Below are 18,576 nucleotides of genomic sequence, written 5' to 3'. Positions count from 1 at the left end.
AGGGTTCCTCTTCCAACTGGATCTGACCCATCCAACCTTTATTATAGGGCTGAAAGGAGACTACTCCAATTTATAAATAAACAGGAGAGGTAACGTGGCAACCAGAACAAAGAAGGAGCCGAGAGAACTACAGGGCTCTCTGCCTGTGCCTGCTTCCACTGATCCCTGCCAATGAGCACTCTGACATTCAGAGGCAGATCAATACACAAAAAATACAAAGGAAATACTTTGTGGGCAAAAAGCAACAAAGATATAAAACAAAATGTCTGAAACCCCATAAAACAACTTCTGATGGAATACTGTTTTTCATTTTGCAGAAGTAAAATATTCACCACCAACCCTGCAATTAGCTAGAAAATTACAATAATTACAGCAATTTTGTATCCCATCTCCAATCCAATTAATAGATATATGACCTTGTCAACACGTAATAATCAGATTGCATCTACAACAGAACTGGATGAGTTTTATATGCTGAATAGAACTCGCACAGTAAGAAGGTAATTATTTGAAATACCGAGAATACCATTTGTATGCCATGCTCCACTTCACAAGTTAAAAGGAAATACAATAGGAATATTATTTCTATTTTTCAATATATATTTAAATCAAATCCAGAAAACAGTATTCTAATACCAGTTCATGTTAAGAGAATAGATCTCTAAACCAAAGATCTTGGCTCTCTTAGCAAGGCAAAATCAATGTGTATATGCTTAGGTAAGAAAAAAATTAAGAGATCAAGAAAGGGGAAGGTGTGCTAATTTTAGGACACAATCCTTCTGTAACAATTATTAATGTCTCTTTAAGTTCTGAAAGTTTGGAAACTAGTAACATCTTAGGAATAATCAAACAGCACTATTTAAATAAAATTTTGCCAGTAACGGTTTAAAAACTATAAAATTGGCATCACTTAGGACACTTTCACAACATTTCTATGGCAATACCTTTTCCAGAAATTTCACAATTATTAGGGCATATGCCACTTCCAAAGGAACCTTGAATCTTCAGTCTGAATCTTCCAGAGGAAATACTAAAGATTTAGCATTCTGGGGTGAAAAGAAACGTGGCACAATTTTAAGATTGGACTTCCCTGGAATGTAATGTAAATTCTCTATAAAAAGTCTTTGAGAATTTAAAAGAGAAAAAGAGAGAAGAGGGAAGGGAGGGGAGGGGAGGGAAGGCAAGGGAGGGAAAGGGGAAGGGAAGGAAAGGGAGGGGAAAAAAAGAGGAAAGGAAAGGAAAGAGAAAAAAAGAGGAAATTACTAGACTTGAACTCAGTTATTTATTTGCACAGGAAATGTGTGCCTCTAGCACATTAGGTCTCTCTAAGCCTGGATTTGTGAACACTGAAAATAGACAGTTAAAGATGTATCACAGAATTGTAAGGTTAAGAGAAAACAGTTCCAATCTGACTGTGTATTGAATAGAGGCAGTATGACCTAGCCAAGAATATATGTCCTATAGAAGTGCCTGGATGGCTCAGTTGGTGGAGCACATGACTCTTGACCTCAGGGTTATGATTTCCAGCCTAATATTGGATTACTGGATAATAAAGATTACTTAAACATCTTTACACATACACACACACACACACACACACACACATCTCCTATTTACTTGGGATCTGTAACTTCTCAATCCTAAACAACGATAAGGTCAAGAGACATCATTATCATCATCACCACTGTACAGTCTTCTGTAATCTAGCACTTATCATGTGCCCTGTACTGTATTAGGACTTTAAAGACCTGATTTACTACTCACATCAATCCTGAGGCAAGTACCTGCAGATTAAGGAATTGAGGCTGAGAGAGATTACTAATCTTGCCCAAATGTTCAAACTACTGGGACACTATCTGTAGTCTTTCTAAACCATGAATATACTACTATATGCTACTGCTTAGAAAAAGGAACTTTTGCATAGGAAGCTCATGTTAAAAGCATAAAGTAAAACAGACTCTCAATCAAACTTATCAAAAGTCTGGTTGAAAAAAAAAAAAAACAAGACCACTTTCACAGGGTCTGGTATGTGGTTACCTCTATGCTTTTGCCTGAGAGGATGCAGTCATCCCAGAAATGCATGTGCACCAAAAGCTTCAGGGATTGAGTGTCAAGATCTTCAAATTCTATTTGCATCTTTCCCTAAAATGGCTTATTGTCCTTAAAACAAAGAGGTCAAGGTGAAATGTTGGCTCTTCCTACCCATTTCTCCCTTGTCAACAGTCTTAAGGGCTGACATATCCAGGAGGCCTGAGACCCAGGACCCACAGGACTTTTAGAGACTCAAATGTTTTAATTTCCTCTAAAATCAGAAGGAAAACCAAATGAACTTTTCAAATTAAAGAAAATGTTTTAATTTTTCTCACATCATATGAAAATAATACTTTTAGAGACCGTGAAAATTATGAAATTTTGCACACCAAAAAATAAATACTGAAATATTTAAAGTTGTATGAAATATAAAGTTTATGATTGATATTATTACAGTAGGAAGGGTCCACGAAAGCAAAGTACCAAGTCTAAGAAAGTCAGAATGATTCTCTGAACAGCTTTTCTACTTCACAGGATTAAAAAACATGCACACATACACACACAATTAAAACATAACAAAATAAAAAACTAAGCATCACTTATTCTGAATCTTACAATTGATGAGATATATATACCACCGCACACAGCAACTACCAGCATGCTAAACAAAGGGACATTCTGATATAGTGGCCTTGATGCTGAGAAATTAAATGACTCAGGGTAACAAATCCTTCTGCCACCCAACTAGTTTCTAGTTCATTCCTTTCAAAAAAAAAAATGAAAGGAAGACTTTAGCCAATTGTCTTTCCACTGATACATCAATAAAAATAACTTCTGATGAATAATTACTTATTGATGTTTGGTGCTTAACCTGGGTAGAGGTAGAAGAACTGGGAATAGAGCTGTAACAAACTCTACACCCTTCTACACATTTCTGTGAACAAGACTTCTCAGACAATTTCTCATTCTAGAAAAATTTAACATTTTTCAACAATGAGTATACTAATCTTAAAGATAAGCATTTATAATAAAAATAACTTCTATAATCTATGAGAGATGATAAATCTCCATTTGGCCAGACTATATGTAAAACTGAATATCTAGAGGCACCTTGGGTGGCTCAGTCAGTTGAGCATCCAACACTTGATATCGGCTCAGGCCATGATCTCGCAGTTCATGGGTTCAAGCCCCACACTGGGCTCTGTGCTGGCAGTGCACAATCTACTTAAGATACTCTCTCCCTCTCTCTCTGCCCCTCCCCTATTCTTGTGCATGCTCTCCACCCCACCCCACCCCGTCTCTCTCTCAAAAATAAATAAGCTTTGAAAAAGTGAAAATCTACCCTACAGTCTGCAGACATCAGCCTCATAAGCCACTCTGCAACCTGGAGTAACCAATCCAGGAAATTAGACTACTATCTGCAACAACCAGTTCAAGAAACTGAGCAATAATCTGTATAACTGCCCCAAATAATGAGGACTTCATTAATAACAGACAACTTCCCTAATTTTTGACTCTGCTTTCAACTTAGGAACAACCAGAGAAACCCAAATATGCACTCTTAACCAATCACATAGGGTACTCTGCTTCTGGAGGCCCAGGAAAGCTTCTCTGTGCCAACAGCTTCCAGTCAGGGCACATCTAGAGCCTGCCCCTTGTTTTACTATAAAGCTTCCCTACTTTCCTGCCTGCCGTGTGTGACAGTGGTGAAGTCCCTTGCTAGAGCAGGCTCTGAATAGTGTTTTCATGTCGATGTTCTCATCTATTTCCACATTAATAATGAAAATATTTTATACATTGCATATTTATGCTATGTTGATCAATTATGTAGTAATTACAATCAGTATATCTGCATTTTATAAAAAATTTACGAGTTAAAATTTGGATGTATTTTCTTTGTTTCAGAGAAATGTGAAAAGATGACCAATAAAAGATATTCAAGCCTAAAAACATAATGGGTTAAAACTCTGAGTTCCATTAAATGAAACAAAGTTGAAGAAAAAAACTAAAATTAAGTAAAAATGTGAAAGTGTTAAATAAGTGCCTTATGTATGTGTTTTCTTTAAAAAAAAGTACACACATGTTTATTAAGAATAGTCATAAACATATGTGAAAATAGAATAGGCTACCGAATGCCCACAGCCACTCAGCTATACCCATTCCCTACATTCCCAGCCTGCTTATTTTGAAGCAAATTCCAGATATATCATTTCCATCAACCTAGTTCAGTATGTATTACAAAAAGATAATAAAGACATTTTGGAAAATAATTTCAATAATATAGCACATGTGAAAGGAAATAAATAATTCCTTAACATCAAATACTCAATCAGTGCTCAACTCACCAATTAGCATATGACTGGTATTCTTTTGTTGTTGCTGTTTCACTTAAATCAAGAATTAAACAAGATTCATACATTATGATTGGATGTTATGTCTCTTGGTGTCTATAAATCTGTGTTCCCTCTTCATCTCTTTCCCCTACCTTACACTTGACCTATTGAAGAACCTGGGTTATTTGTCTTGTATAGTTTCCCACAGTCTTGACCTGACTGACTGCATCCCTATGGTGTTAACATGCTTCCGGGTATCTGGTATTTTCTAGAAAATTGGCAGTTGGCTCTAGATGTTTGATCGGATTTAAGGTTCATTTCTTTTGTCAAGACTACTTCATAGTGTTACATTCTTCCACCAGGAGGCACACAATACTTAATCCACTCTCCTTAATTTATTATTATCTTTTTATATTATCAGGTAATTGATGATAGATGCATAGATCCATTATTTCATCAAGAATGGCAAATTAGTAATATTCTAATTCCATCATTATTTCTTCATTTATTGGCTAAGATACTTCTATAAAAAGAAACTTCCCCTTCATCTACTACTTAGTTACCCAGTAATACCATTCATAGAGGAAATAGGAGAGAGATGCTTAATTCTTTCTTTTATCAGTTTTCCAAATAGTAAGTTGATTCACTAGTATCCTTTACCTTGCTTCTTTACTTATTATTTAAATCTTTTAATGTTTATTTTTTAAAGAGAGAGAGAGAGAAAGAGAGAGAGAGAGAGAGAGCACAAGCAGGGTATGGGCAGTGAGGGAGGGAGACACAGAATCCGAAGCCAACTCCAGGCTCTGAGCTGTCAGCACAGAGCACGATGTGCGGCTCAAAACCACAGACTGAAGATCATGACCTGACAGAAGTCAGGCACTTAACTGACTGAGCCACCCAGGCACCTTATTCTTGCTTATTTACTTATTGTCATGGATTCATGAATACACTGCTATTTACTAACCTTATTTATGTCCTAATTGCCCTCTTGGGCCAGTGGGAAATTCCATATGACTCCTGGGCCCTGCTGACATGACTCTAGTAATCTTTCATAGTTCTGTTATTTTCTTATATGACAGGGTGATCCAGAATCATCTCCTAGATTTCCTCCCTGAACCAGAATTCAGCCACTTCTCCATGAATGTCCAAAAGGACATTTCTGGTCCCTTTTAATGGAAAACACTATTTTCAAAGCACAGTCTAGATACCAGGGAATGCTCAGTTATTGGGTTGGGGCATTAATTCTAGACATATTCAGTAAACACATATAGAATCTTCCCTTCCTTCCTCCTTCCTATTTAATTTTTATTTATTTTTCTATGTGTGGGTAATGAAACATACCACAGATTCATTATATGTCTTATTCAAATTGAGAATCAAGGGATGTTCATGTATTCTACTGTAGCTTATATCTGTATTTTTTTTCTTCTATACTGTGAATCCTGAATCCTCAATGGCACAAGGAATAGGAGAATTAGACTATTATAATTCTTCATTTGCTCTATCTCATAATATACACCCAACAATCTAAGACTAACGGTACCAATATTACCAACCACAAACTGTTGCAGGGTTCTTATTTTCTCATCTTCCCTTGGTGGTACAAATTACTAATATTTATAGTTACCTGAAATAGTTACTCTTGGATGACTGAGCAATGAATTGGACATATAATTTATGTCTACTTATGTCATATAATTTTTAAGAATTACTATTTAACTATTAATATTGTTATTAAGAATGCTACTTTAAACACTAAAATTTGATTATAATTACATAAAATATAACATGGCTTGGATGCGAAATACACAAAACAAGAGGTTTTAGGTCAGTCTCGCTTCTATTTTTTTCATCCATCTTATTCTCTCCATTCCCTACATGTACCTATTATTTATGGTTATCCTTTTTATTTTATTTCTTCAATCTAAGAAGCTTTTATATAAATAGTCTTTCACTACGTGGTCTATTTTATTACTTTCTCATTTTCTAAAGCACATTTTTTGGAATTTAAGAAAATTTTTCATTTAGTTCTAATAATTGTATTTGCACTAAGATGCTTGTATAATATTGCCCATAATCCCTTCTATTGATTACCTTGCAAAGAAGTAGAGGAATGAATTCGTTCATAGCAAAACTTGGAAAACATAAGAAAGTTATCACTTTCTTTATTCAAGGTAAGTATTAGGAGTTTATTTATCTGAAACCTTATATTAACCATGTCCCTAATTAGATTATTACCCAATTCAGCAAATTTCTACATATTCCTGGATTTTTTATTTCAATATTTGTAAATGAGGAAGACCACTAAACAGAAACTCCTTGTTGACAAGAATGCCTGGCCATTGATACTCCAACTCTTGTATTATGTTTGAATGAGTGGGACTAATATAGTAGGACCAATCATCTTGACAGAGGATTCATGGGATACCTGGGTGGCTCAGTCGGTTAAGCGTCGGACTTCAGCTCAAGTCATGATCTCTAGGTTCATGGGTTCAAGCCCCACATCAGGCTCTGTGCTGACAGCTCAGAGCCTGGGGCCTGCTTCAGATTCTGTATCTCCCTCTCTCTCTGCCCCACCCCTGCCCATGCTCTGCCTCTGTCTCTCTCAAAAATAAACAAACATTGGGAAAAAAAAACAGATAGGAGATTTGTATATAATGGGTAACTTTTGCATATCACTAAACCTTGTATTTAGTAGATGCTTACCATACACTTACCCAATGGCTGCCCAAACCATAAAAATAAACTTGGCATATAAAATTCAAAACTGAAAAGTAGTATTTACATACTCTCCCACTGATGGCTTTAAGACATTTCAAATGGTTCAAATGTAAGTTCCTTTTCTCCATAAAGACAAGGAGAAGAGATATTTTGTGTTGAAAACGGCATTTAAATTTTAACACACAGGACCAGCCAAATGTGGGTGGTGGTGTGTAAGAAAAGTTGTTGAGTCCACAACAGTCAAAAGAGAAAACTTGATGGAAAGTATGCCATTCAAAGTCTTCTTAAAATAAAGACAGCATTTACCTTTCCTCCAACACTTTTTTAAGGTGAAGCTACATTAAAGGTGCATCTTGCTTTATAAAATACATGAATAAAAAACTATAACAATAACACAAGGAAAAGCCCTGTATTTAATTATATACATTAGGGTGCAATTATTCACATAAAGACACTATTTTCTAAATATCGGGCACCTGAATACCTGTACTATTATTTAATTAAAATTTACTTTAAAATTTATTTATAGGGGCAGAGTGAGAGTGCGCCCATGAACAAGGGAGGAGCAGACAGAAAGGGAGTAAGAGAATCCCAAGCAGGCTCAGCACTGACAGCCTTCAAATTTGCTTTAATTCACATTTAGGCAATCTACTTTTTATAAATGAATTTAGGGGCACCTCGTTGGCTCAATCGGTTAAGTGTCTGACTCTTGATTTCCCCTCGGATCATGATCTCATGGTTCGTGAGATCGAGCCCCATGTAAGGCTCTGCACTCACAGCACAGAACCTGCTTGGGATTTTGTCTCTGCCCCTCCCTCCTCACTCATTCACATGTCCAGGCTCTCTAAATGAATGAGTGAATGAACGAATGAGTAAACAAACATTAAAAAAAATAAATTAGTTTATTCCAAGCAGATAATCACTAAAAACACGGACTTAATGAGCTGGTTTACAACAGAAAAGGTAAAGTAACTAGTGTACCACTTACATATTACCTTGCGTACCCTACCATACATGGTACATACCTCACATTTTGAAAAACGTTGCCTGAAGTAAATCCAACAAGATTTGTAAAATAGCATATTCATGTAGTAATCAAATGTTATTTCCACAAAATTAGTTTAAAATATGGTTGTACGTGCATACAAACATAATTTTATAAGAATAAACTATGTATTCTAAATATTATCTAACTATATTCTATATAGGATTTTGTATATTATTAATTATTATTATAATTATTACCAATTACACATGAAGATGTACTGAAGACTATCAGTAAAGTCACATAACACTTGAAAAACTGCAATGTTTCTATATAAATGTGACTAAAAGGTAACAATTTTTAACTTATAAATTTATTGAAATGGACCTTCTTTACAACTGCTCAATTATAAGATTAGACAATTACAAACACTAAATTTATTTTTAGCAAAAGTTCTTCACTTTTTTCAGTGAATCTGCAGGACTGCTGGACAGAATTCCTCAGACAAATATCGTAGATCTTGAGTACTCTATACCCCCAGATTCCTAATATAAACTCATGAAGCCCTGTATTTTCTTTCCTCGAGGATGTGTTCTAACCACATTCACTCTTCCAGATCTCTGGAGATAATTCTATCCCTGAGGTCTCTTCATTGGCTGCTCTTTAGATAGAGTTCAAGTAATGGTTGTATCCAAGTTGATTATCAATCTGAGATGCTATATTTTGATTCACTGTGAGGCCTCTCACTATTTCCTATTTGATCTAGCATTCAGAGGAACACAGAAAGAAATATTTCGGCAATATAACTTTACAGTTATCCTTACTTACCTTTGGTGAGCAATTAAAAGTCTACCAGTCTAAAGTAAAGTAAGCCCAATACATTATAGCGTGAAGAATCTTGCCTACCCTCCAGCAAAAGACATTTGCCCAGGTCCTACACTTAATCAGTGTTTGATAAAAACAGATAATGAACTCCATTCACAGGAGCATGGCTGGATAACAAGAGTTGGCATCCCTGCAAATTACGATGAAACATGCAGAGAAGAAAGAGCCTTCGCTTACTTGCACGAAGGACTGAAGGTGTCACTTCAATCTCGCTTGTCGCTTGGTAAGGCTGAAAGGCGGAGACACTGCTGGTGCCAAGCTCACTGCCAAATACCTCTGGGCTCTGGGTGCCCGTGGAGCTGGCACTGGTACCGTCACCTCCATGATGCGGATCTTGCTCATCAAACACTGCGACCAGCTAGAAATGAAAGGTAAATTTGCATTTATAAACAAAGGCATTTAAAATCGCTACCAAAAACTTACACTACACGGGACGTGAATCAATAGAGGAGAGATCCTGATATCTAAGCACCCAGGAAAGTTATGTCTTAGGAAGCCAAACTTCAAAGAAACAGTCTTTCCCTGAGTTTTGATGGTTTACTTTTGTATTTCTCAGTTGTGCATTTCAAATCCAAAATTCTAAGGGAGAAAAATAAGAAAATGGTTTTATATCACAGAATGCTAAGGGTGGATTTAAATCATTGTGTAAATGATATATTAAGTAAAAAAGAAAATGGATTTCTAAATGCAATGCATATATATGATATATAGTACTATATATATGTATATATATACATATATTATAAAACAAAAGGTTGAAGGTATCTTTCACTCAGTAGGAAAGTGTATTATAAATTACACATGTGTCTGTCCACTTGTGCGTAAGAAATATAGGAAGGATAAAAGAGACAGTTATCACCCAGAAGTAGTAAGAACAGAGTTGAAACAAAAAGAAAATGGGAAAAATGAAGGAGGTAGAAGAGAAAAGAATTAAATAATTTTGGAAAACTATTTTCACTGCTTAATGTAAAGCTAGAGAAAAAAAGAACTGTCACATAAATTTGTTTCTCACAAGTGCATGCAAATTCTCACACTATTAGACACACACACACACACACACACACACACACACACACCAGGACTGAATAAGAAAAATATTTTGAATAATGGAAGTCAAAATTCTCACTGTCAGAAACAGAAGTTACAAATAAGGAAGTAAACTCTGTGATGTTAGATTGAAATTAGAGGCAACAATATAAACACGTTGTTTTTGTAAGTGGGCAGATAGGCAGACAGATAGGGATGGATGAACGTTAACGCATGTGTGGTTCTTAGCTCTGTCCACTGAGAGGTCCTAGAAGCAATCACACCCTAGAAGGAACACAAGTGCCTGAATCTTGGCCTCTGATACCATTTTCCAATAAATGAACAAGGGCTGCCTAGAAAAATAGCTAAATCCAGGGTTGGGGCAGAGAAAATGAATGATGGACCTGGAACACATTGGCAGTGCTAAAAAGTAAAGCAGTACCTGCAAGTGAAGGAGGCACATCAAAGGGAATCAGGTGTGGGGTGCCTAGGTGGCTCAATAGGTGAAGTGGTTAAGCACTGGACTCTTGGATTTCAGCTCAGGTCTTCATCTCATGACTTCGTGGGTTCAAAACCCACATTGGACTCTGTGCTGACAGCATGGAGCCTGCTTAGGATTCTCTCTCTCTCCCTCTCTCTGCCCCTCCCCCAATCACACTGTCTCTCTCTCAAAATAAATAAATAGACTGAGAAAAAAAAAAAAAAGGGAATCAGGTGCCAACCAGAAAGAAGTCCCAATGGCCAAAGCTGAGACAACCTATAAGTAAGTAATGATACAACTGGATATCAGCCCAAAAATAAACTAAATATCAGTGAGTCCATGATGATATAAATAAATCACTGAAGAAATCATTAATGATTGGAAATGGACAGCTCTTCCATGTTGTAGCATTGCAATTAATAATTATAGAAGAAATGGTGGAGATAGAAGTCACCACCAAGCAATCTCCATAGCAATAATTGCTGCAGGTGAGATCACCAATGGAAGCTAAAATTACTGGATGAGAATATGATGAGAAACAGGATATTTGCAGATCTCAAAGTATCTCCCACAAAATACTTTTTAATTAAAAAGAGAAAAATGGTATCTTTGCAGAGGAGAAACTTGCCAGAAACCACTTTACCAAGGTTAAACATCACCAATAATAAGCCATAACACCCCCTGATAAAATGCACAGAGAAGGATATAAAATTACTTCTGTGGGGTTCCTGCTAAAAATGTGTATCTGTGATCTAATCATCAGAAAACATCAGATAAATCCAAATTGAGGGGCCTTCTATAAAATAACTCACACTCTTCAAAAATATTAAAGTCATGAAAGTAAACGAAAAGCTGATGAAACTGTGTAAATTGGAAGAGACAGAGCAGAAATAAGAACTACATGCAGCATGCGGTCCTTGCCTGGATCCTGGGCTAGAAAAAGGACATTAGAAAAGGGACAACAGGTGCCTGGGTGGCTCAGCAGGTTGAGCATCCTACTTCAGCTCAGGTCATGATCTCAGTTTGTGAGTTTGAACCCCTAAATGGGCTTGCCACTGTCAGTGCAGAGCCCACTCTCGATCTTCTGTTTCCCTCTCCCTCTCTCTCTGCCCCTCCCCTGCTCATGCTCTCTCTCAAAAATAAAGAACATTAAAAAAATAAAAGTAATCTTACATTTATTTTTTAAAAAAAAGACAAAATTCAAATGAGGGCTATAGACAGTACCGGCTCAATGTTACTAGTTTCCTACCTTCGGTAATTATCCTACAGTTATGCCTGTTTTTACACTAGACGTGGATGAAGCATACGTGGAAACAGTCTATACTGTTTTTGCAACTGTTCTCAAATATAAAATTACTTCTAAATTACAATTTCATAATACAGCATTACAAAGTACCATGAAAATTAAAATTCGATCTATTTCTTTTTATCACAAAACAGTGGCAGACCTTTCAAATCTCAAAGGGTAATGAAGATCTAAGGACCAGCACCTTCTTGCTCATTTGCACTGCAATTCTATGCTAGCAAAATAACCTTGGCAGTCCAAGGAAAGTGGAACCATGACTGACCCCCAAATACCCCACTCCCACCTCCAATTCAAGCTTTTCCAATGTGAATGTCCAATCAGTTTAAGGACAGCAAGAGGACTTTACAGACCATGAGAAATATTTATCATTCCAATCTTTATTTCATAGAGAGTATTGCCACTTGAACAAATGCAATTTCCATGAATGCTTAAATATCATCAATCAATTCATAAGACAAAAAAAAAAAAAAGAAACCTTCATAAGGTCATAGAGACATGTAGACGAACAGGAAGCTCAGAACCCTGCTGTGGCATCATATATAAGGAGCTGATTAAACAACATGGAGGGAGGTTAAGTGGTAAGAAGAAATTAAAGTGGGATGAATAGTTGGACCATTCAACCTTATAATAAGCAATATAAACGGGAAAAGAAATCCTTAGCAGTTACAAAATGGAAAGGTGTTTGTATGTATACACTTAAGTTTCCATATACAGAAATAAAATCAGCCGACTAGCAAGAATCTCCCAAGGATTAGTAACAAACACATTCTACAAGATCAGGGGTCAGTAAGCTTCTGAAAGATCCAGATAGTAAATATTTTTGGAGCTGCGCAATCCATGCAACCTCCCTCACAACTATTCTACTCTGCCTTTGTAGCATAAAACAGCCACTGGCAATACGTAAATAAATGACCATGGTTTAAATAAAATAGATTTAAATAAAACTTTGTTTACAAAGCAGGTGGTGGACCCGATTTGGCCCACAGGCCATAATCTGATAGCGCTGTAGTAGAATGCTCATCCATCCAGTAATATCCAATTTAAAATTTTCAATTTGGAAATAAAACTAAAAGCCAAGATACCTCAGTAACCCTGATAACTAATGATACCCATTTTTAGCTCTTCACTGAGATTTTAAATTTCCATCCTTGATTTTAATATCATAAGACTTCTCACAAGGTGTGCGGCTTAGTATGCATTTTGAAGATATTAAGCTCTGACATTTGGTGTTTAATTGGAAGCAAATGAAATTCAAGTTTTGTTATTAACTTTTTACAATGGTGTGTTCTCTGAAGAATCAAGTCCTTTCTGCAAACTGAAAATGGAGATTGCAAATTACGAAGAATGAGTCTTTAAATGCCACACATGGAAGAACTTATACATGTATATTAGTTTCAATAATTATCTCCCGCATTTTTAGAAAACACAAGTATGAAATCTGGACTGTGTCACGAACAAATGCTGTTTGAATTTCAGTGGCAGAATCACAGTTGGTGATTTGCAATATGCCAATAACATACAATTTCCACAGCTTTCTTTTAAACCAAAATTTAAGTGCCAGGTGCAGATATGAAGTAATTTTGTGTTAAATTGGGAAGGGTATATAATTTTAGAAAATCTACTCTACAAGAATGCATGCAGTAGCAGAGCAAAAGAAAATGAGACCTTCACAAAACATCACATATTAAAAATCTCTATCATGCCCTTCAAAAAATTAAGGAAATGTCTGCTTTTAAATTTATGAAACATGGCTCATACCTATAGTTTAACAGATGGAATCTTTGCTGCTGTCCATGAAGTAGATCATTTTTGAAAGTTCATTTTTACTTTCAATAGGTATGGCTTAATCTCTCTTCTGATCCATTCATCAGTCAAGCCTCCATAAGAGCAGACATGCTGAATATCAAGTAACACCCACAATTTAGGATAAACCTACATACAAATCAACACCAAACTTGGCCATACATTCCTCACCTACCTCAGGACAAACCATTTTAACTCTCTGAAACATCGGAACCCTCCAAATTGTTTTTAAAACAGCACAGGCAAACACTTATAAACCCCATTTAATGTTAAGGTACAATTGTGTGTTAAGAGCCCAGAACTGCATGTAACAAAGTGGCTAAGAGCACAGGATTCAGAATCAAAGAGACCTCCATTCAAAACCAGCTCTGATCTTACTTCATTGGCAGGTGTTGGTAAATCCACTGGCTTCAACCATCTCTAAGCCCTCATATTGAAAGTCCTCATATTTTCCTCATATTGAAAAAGAGAATGGTGGTTGTAGTAGACAGAATAATGCCCCTTGCTGCCCAAGCCCAGAGCCCCAGAACCAGTGGATGTTAAACTTCCATGGCAAAAGGGACTTTAAAATATGATTTAGGGGTGCCTGGGTGGCTCAGTTGGTTAAGTATCCAAGTCTTGATTTCAGCTCAGGTCATGTTCTCCTGGATGGAGGCCGCATTGGGATCTGTGCTGATGGCAAGAAGCCTACCAGGAATTCTCTCTCTCCCTCTCTCTCTATCCCTCCCTCAACAGCTCTCTCATTCTCTCAAAATAAATAAACATTAAAATAGAAAGAAGAAAATATGATTCAGATTAAGGACCTTAAACTGGAGAGATTGCCCTGGATTATCCTAGGAAGGCGAGAGGCATCTAATCACACAAATCTGGAAAAGTGGAAAACCTTTCCCCACTGTGGTCAGGGAGAGATGTGACAATGGTTAGAGACATGCTATATTGTTGGCTTTGAAAAAGAAGAAGGAGAGCCATGAGGTAAGGAACATAAGAAGCCTCTAGGAGGCAAAGAAATGGCTTCTCTCCTAGGACCTCTGGAAAGGATCGGAGCTCTGTTCACACCTTAATTTTAGCCCAGTGAGACCCATGTCAGACTTCTACCCTCCAGAACTGTGAGTCGATCATTTTGTGATGTTTTAAGCCACGAGTTTGAGGTAATTGGTCACAGAGGCAAAAGGAAACTTATACAGTGCCCTTGCCTATCCCCCAGGACGTGTTATGACAAATAAAGAGATAAGGCATGTCCACTGTCAGAACACAACAAGCACACGTTTACCATTAGCTACTATTGTTATACTGTGTTGGTAGATAAATACATAGTTTCAAGAGTCGCTGAAGACTTAGGCAAAGCTCTTCCACACACCAACAGTAAGTAGGAAAACAACCACACATATCCCCAAAAAAACAAAAACAAAAACAAACAAAAAACAAGCAAAGGAAATAAGAATCCTTGCTAGAAAAATTCAACATCACATCACAATAACCACAAAATGCACATCTTTTGCAGGTGCCCTACCTCCTCCCCTCAACTCCTCATACAAAAATGAGCCACTTCTAGATTTCACTCCACAGAAAAGAAACTTGAGACTCAGAATAATATGAGCAGAATTTAACTATAAATAAGTAGAGAATGAATCTGTGAATTGGAAATCAAATCTATCCAACTTCAAAGATCCTTTTTTCTCACAAACTTCCTGCCCCTGGAACATCTAACATATTGACAGCACACTCACTGGGAAACTGCAGACTAGAATCATCTATGAGTCTTTGAATAGGATTCTGTTCATTCTTGATTAACCAAAGGTAATAACCCAACTTACCAAATTAGCATAATTTTGATGCCACTACCTAAAACCGTCTGAACATATCTAAGGGAAAGCAAGATAATTTTAAACAATTCCATGCTGGTGATATCATCACTCAGTTTTAATCAGACAAGCTTTTTAAAAGAATTGAAAGATCTTACAGATTCTGTCTTCCTACAGGAAAATGGCAGGCGACTTAAATCAAGTAGCTGTCTATGTGAGGTCTCAAAACCCTCTAGGTTCAGACCCCACACAGCCTCAGAAGCCATTTCACTGCCACAGCCTTTGAATTATCTCTCCTTCTGCCTCTGTTGATTTCTTTCACATACAGGCTGAACATACCCAGAGGAAGCTGATTGTGATGGGTCTCACAAATGTCTTTTGTATACTCAACATTAATAAAACAATAATACACCAAACTATTTGGCTTTGAAATAAAGACTTGTAATTCTTCAGAACGGCATCTTCTTCAGAAAGGCATTACAGTTTTAGTCCTGGAGAAAACCCAAACCATGTGGAAAAATACTAAAACCATAATGAACCTGAAGATGTCTATAAGACTCTCTCTTCACCTATGGAACATGAGTGGCCTCAATGAGTAAGCCAGACTCCATGGACTCCTTTGGTTTACAGTATCAAAACAAAGTCAGTGGGGTACTTGAGTGGCCTAGTCAATTAAGCATCAGACTCTTGATTTCAGCTCATGTCATGATCTCACCACCGTGAGATAGATCTCTGCACTGAGGTCTGCACAAGGCGTGGAACCTTGTGAGGGAGGATTCTCTCTCCCTCTCTTTCTGCCCCTCCATTGCTCTCTCTTTCTCTCTCCCTCTCTCTCTCTTAAAAAAATTAGCAAGAAACACAAGACAGGAAATGCACTTGATTGTGCCTCTGGTGGGGAACTATCGATATTTCCCACACTTTTCAATATTCTTCCCAACACAGTACTATGGTGATGATGATGATACCCCCAAAATAATGAGGTAACACATACCTCTGAGCAACGGCAGGGAGATTTCATGGGCAAATCTAGCTAAAATAATAAATGTAACAGAAAGAAAATGCAGGGGTGGCTGGGTGGCTCAGTTGGTTAAGCGTACAACTTTGGCTCAGGTCATAATCTTGAGGTTTGTAAGTTTGAGTCCTGCATCAGGCTCTGTGCTGACAGCTCAGAGCCTGGAGGCTACTCCTGATTCTGTGTCTCCCCCTCCCACACTCATGCTCTGTCTGTCTGTCTTTCAATAATAAACAAACATAAAAATTTTTTTAAGAATGAGAAAATTCCGTGTAAATGTGAGAGTTATAGCACAGTTCAATAAATTTCTAAAAATTAACAGTAAAAATTGAGTGATTAAAGACACATGTATTTTCTAACTGAAGCAATACTGTTCCAAAATATATAATTCTACAGCTTCATATTCCAAAAATGGCTTTTCTTTCCTGCAGGTCAACCTGTGAATTTCTATAATTAGGATCACACATATCAATAACTCCATTTTCTCTACCCCCTTTTTCTCAGGGATGTACTTTTAAAACATGGTAAAAGTAGACCAAGTCCTTGGGTTCCTGAATTCCCCTTTATCCATCACTTTAAAAATGAAAACAAACAAACAAACAAACCTTCATTTACAGTTGTTTCCCATAAACACACTTAATAACTTATAGCACATATATAAAAGAGAAACTAACAGATACCAGCATGATTATGCAGAGTACCATTGCATGTATTCTACTTATTAGAAGAGAATCTACTGAGATAAACATTTAATAGTCGCATTTCACTATATAATATATATATTTCACAACAATACATCACATAGAGGAGAGCAACACATTCCTACTGTTACCTGAACAATCAAGGAGACCAAAACCATCACACACCCCTACCTGTCAATGCTCAAAGGTTACCTGCCCCACAAGAGCTAATAGCATCCTTTAAGAAAGTCACAGATACCTAAAAAGGCATTATGCTTCCTCTGGAAATCACAGTGAAACATATCCAGCTATGATACTCCCCAGCTTACATTTCAGAGCTGGGATTTAATTCTGCTGTCCCTCAGGATGATACACTCTATCACCCACTGAGCCTTCAGACTAATTAGATTCCCAATTTAAGAGTAATGTTCAACTAATAGCCTTGATTATGTCAACTGCAAACCACAATGAAAATATGCAAATGCTGTAGCCATAAGCTCCCCGACCCACTTGTCAGATATAATGTAAACCCCTCTCCCTCCCATCCCCATCACCTAGTGCCACTGCTCCATTTGTACCCGTTCATGAAGTTACAACTACATTACACTACTGTTTTAGTGTTAATAAAAAGTAAGAATGCACAGTAAGATAGAAGAAAATAACTCTGAAATTGGCTGATCACATATAGATAGGTTGACTCCAAATTGGAGGAGGTGGCATTTCTTGTGACTTTATCATGAACACATGCAGCTTTCACTCAAAGAGATGGTAGTAGGTAAAACTGGGAAAGAACCAATATGAACCTCAGAATTAAATGTAATGATGTAATAACTAATTATTATGTAGACACGGGGGAAAAACTATTAAATCAATTTGTAAACTTTCTTATGATTGAACTTATTTTAATGACATAGAGGCACTACTAAATCCTTAATCATTCTCTGAGCCTTACTTGGTATCACGGTTCATTAAAAACTCATTTAAATAGAGCTACTATTTTACTGGATGAGTAAGCAGAATAGTAAAAGAATATATTTAAGCCAATGATGTTTTATAATAGTAGTAATACAAGCTATACCAATGAAAACTCACTCACTGCAGGAGAATCTCAAGCTCGCCATAGAAAAACTTTAAATGTTACATTCGCAAGATTACTTCTGTGCTTCATCAGCATTTCAAGAATTAAGTATATTCTATCTGATGGGGGGGAAAAGACCCAAGGCTTGGAAAGGAATGCTGAAATGACATGCGCATGGTAAAAGATAGCCACTTTTCTTACTGGCTAAGCTAAGAATGGCAAAGAGCTAGGGGTCCTTGCCCCACACTGCATCATGAGAAGAGACCTCAAATCCACCCCAACTTTCAGCTCCGCAGCTTGCTACTTTAGAGGCAGCTCATCTATGGCGTACTCCCTACCATGCCCCTCTGCCAGCCTTCCAACCTGTATGAGAAGTAAGATGAGGAAATAAGATTCAACAACAATGTGTTTTGATCTGTACACAATTTAATGC

At 36.9% G+C, this 18,576-nt stretch overlaps 1 protein-coding gene across 1 annotated transcript in view; it reads right to left on the bottom strand.

Annotated features, from left to right (window-relative positions):
* Positions 1-18,576, bottom strand: part of PARD3 (par-3 family cell polarity regulator) — a 548,282-nt gene that overhangs the window by 385,639 nt on the left and 144,067 nt on the right. The window contains 1 exon segment of the mRNA XM_077771780.1: positions 9,133-9,313. Within this exon segment, the coding sequence (XP_077627906.1) occupies positions 9,133-9,313 (181 nt within the window).

Source organism: Crocuta crocuta, unplaced genomic scaffold (assembly GCF_008692635.1).
Source record: "Crocuta crocuta isolate KB4526 unplaced genomic scaffold, BGI_CrCroc_1.0 scaffold457, whole genome shotgun sequence".
Classification (NCBI taxonomy): domain Eukaryota; kingdom Metazoa; phylum Chordata; class Mammalia; order Carnivora; family Hyaenidae; genus Crocuta; species Crocuta crocuta.
The sequence above is the reverse complement of the archived record's forward strand: the minus strand, read 5'-3'. Positions and strand labels throughout refer to the sequence as shown.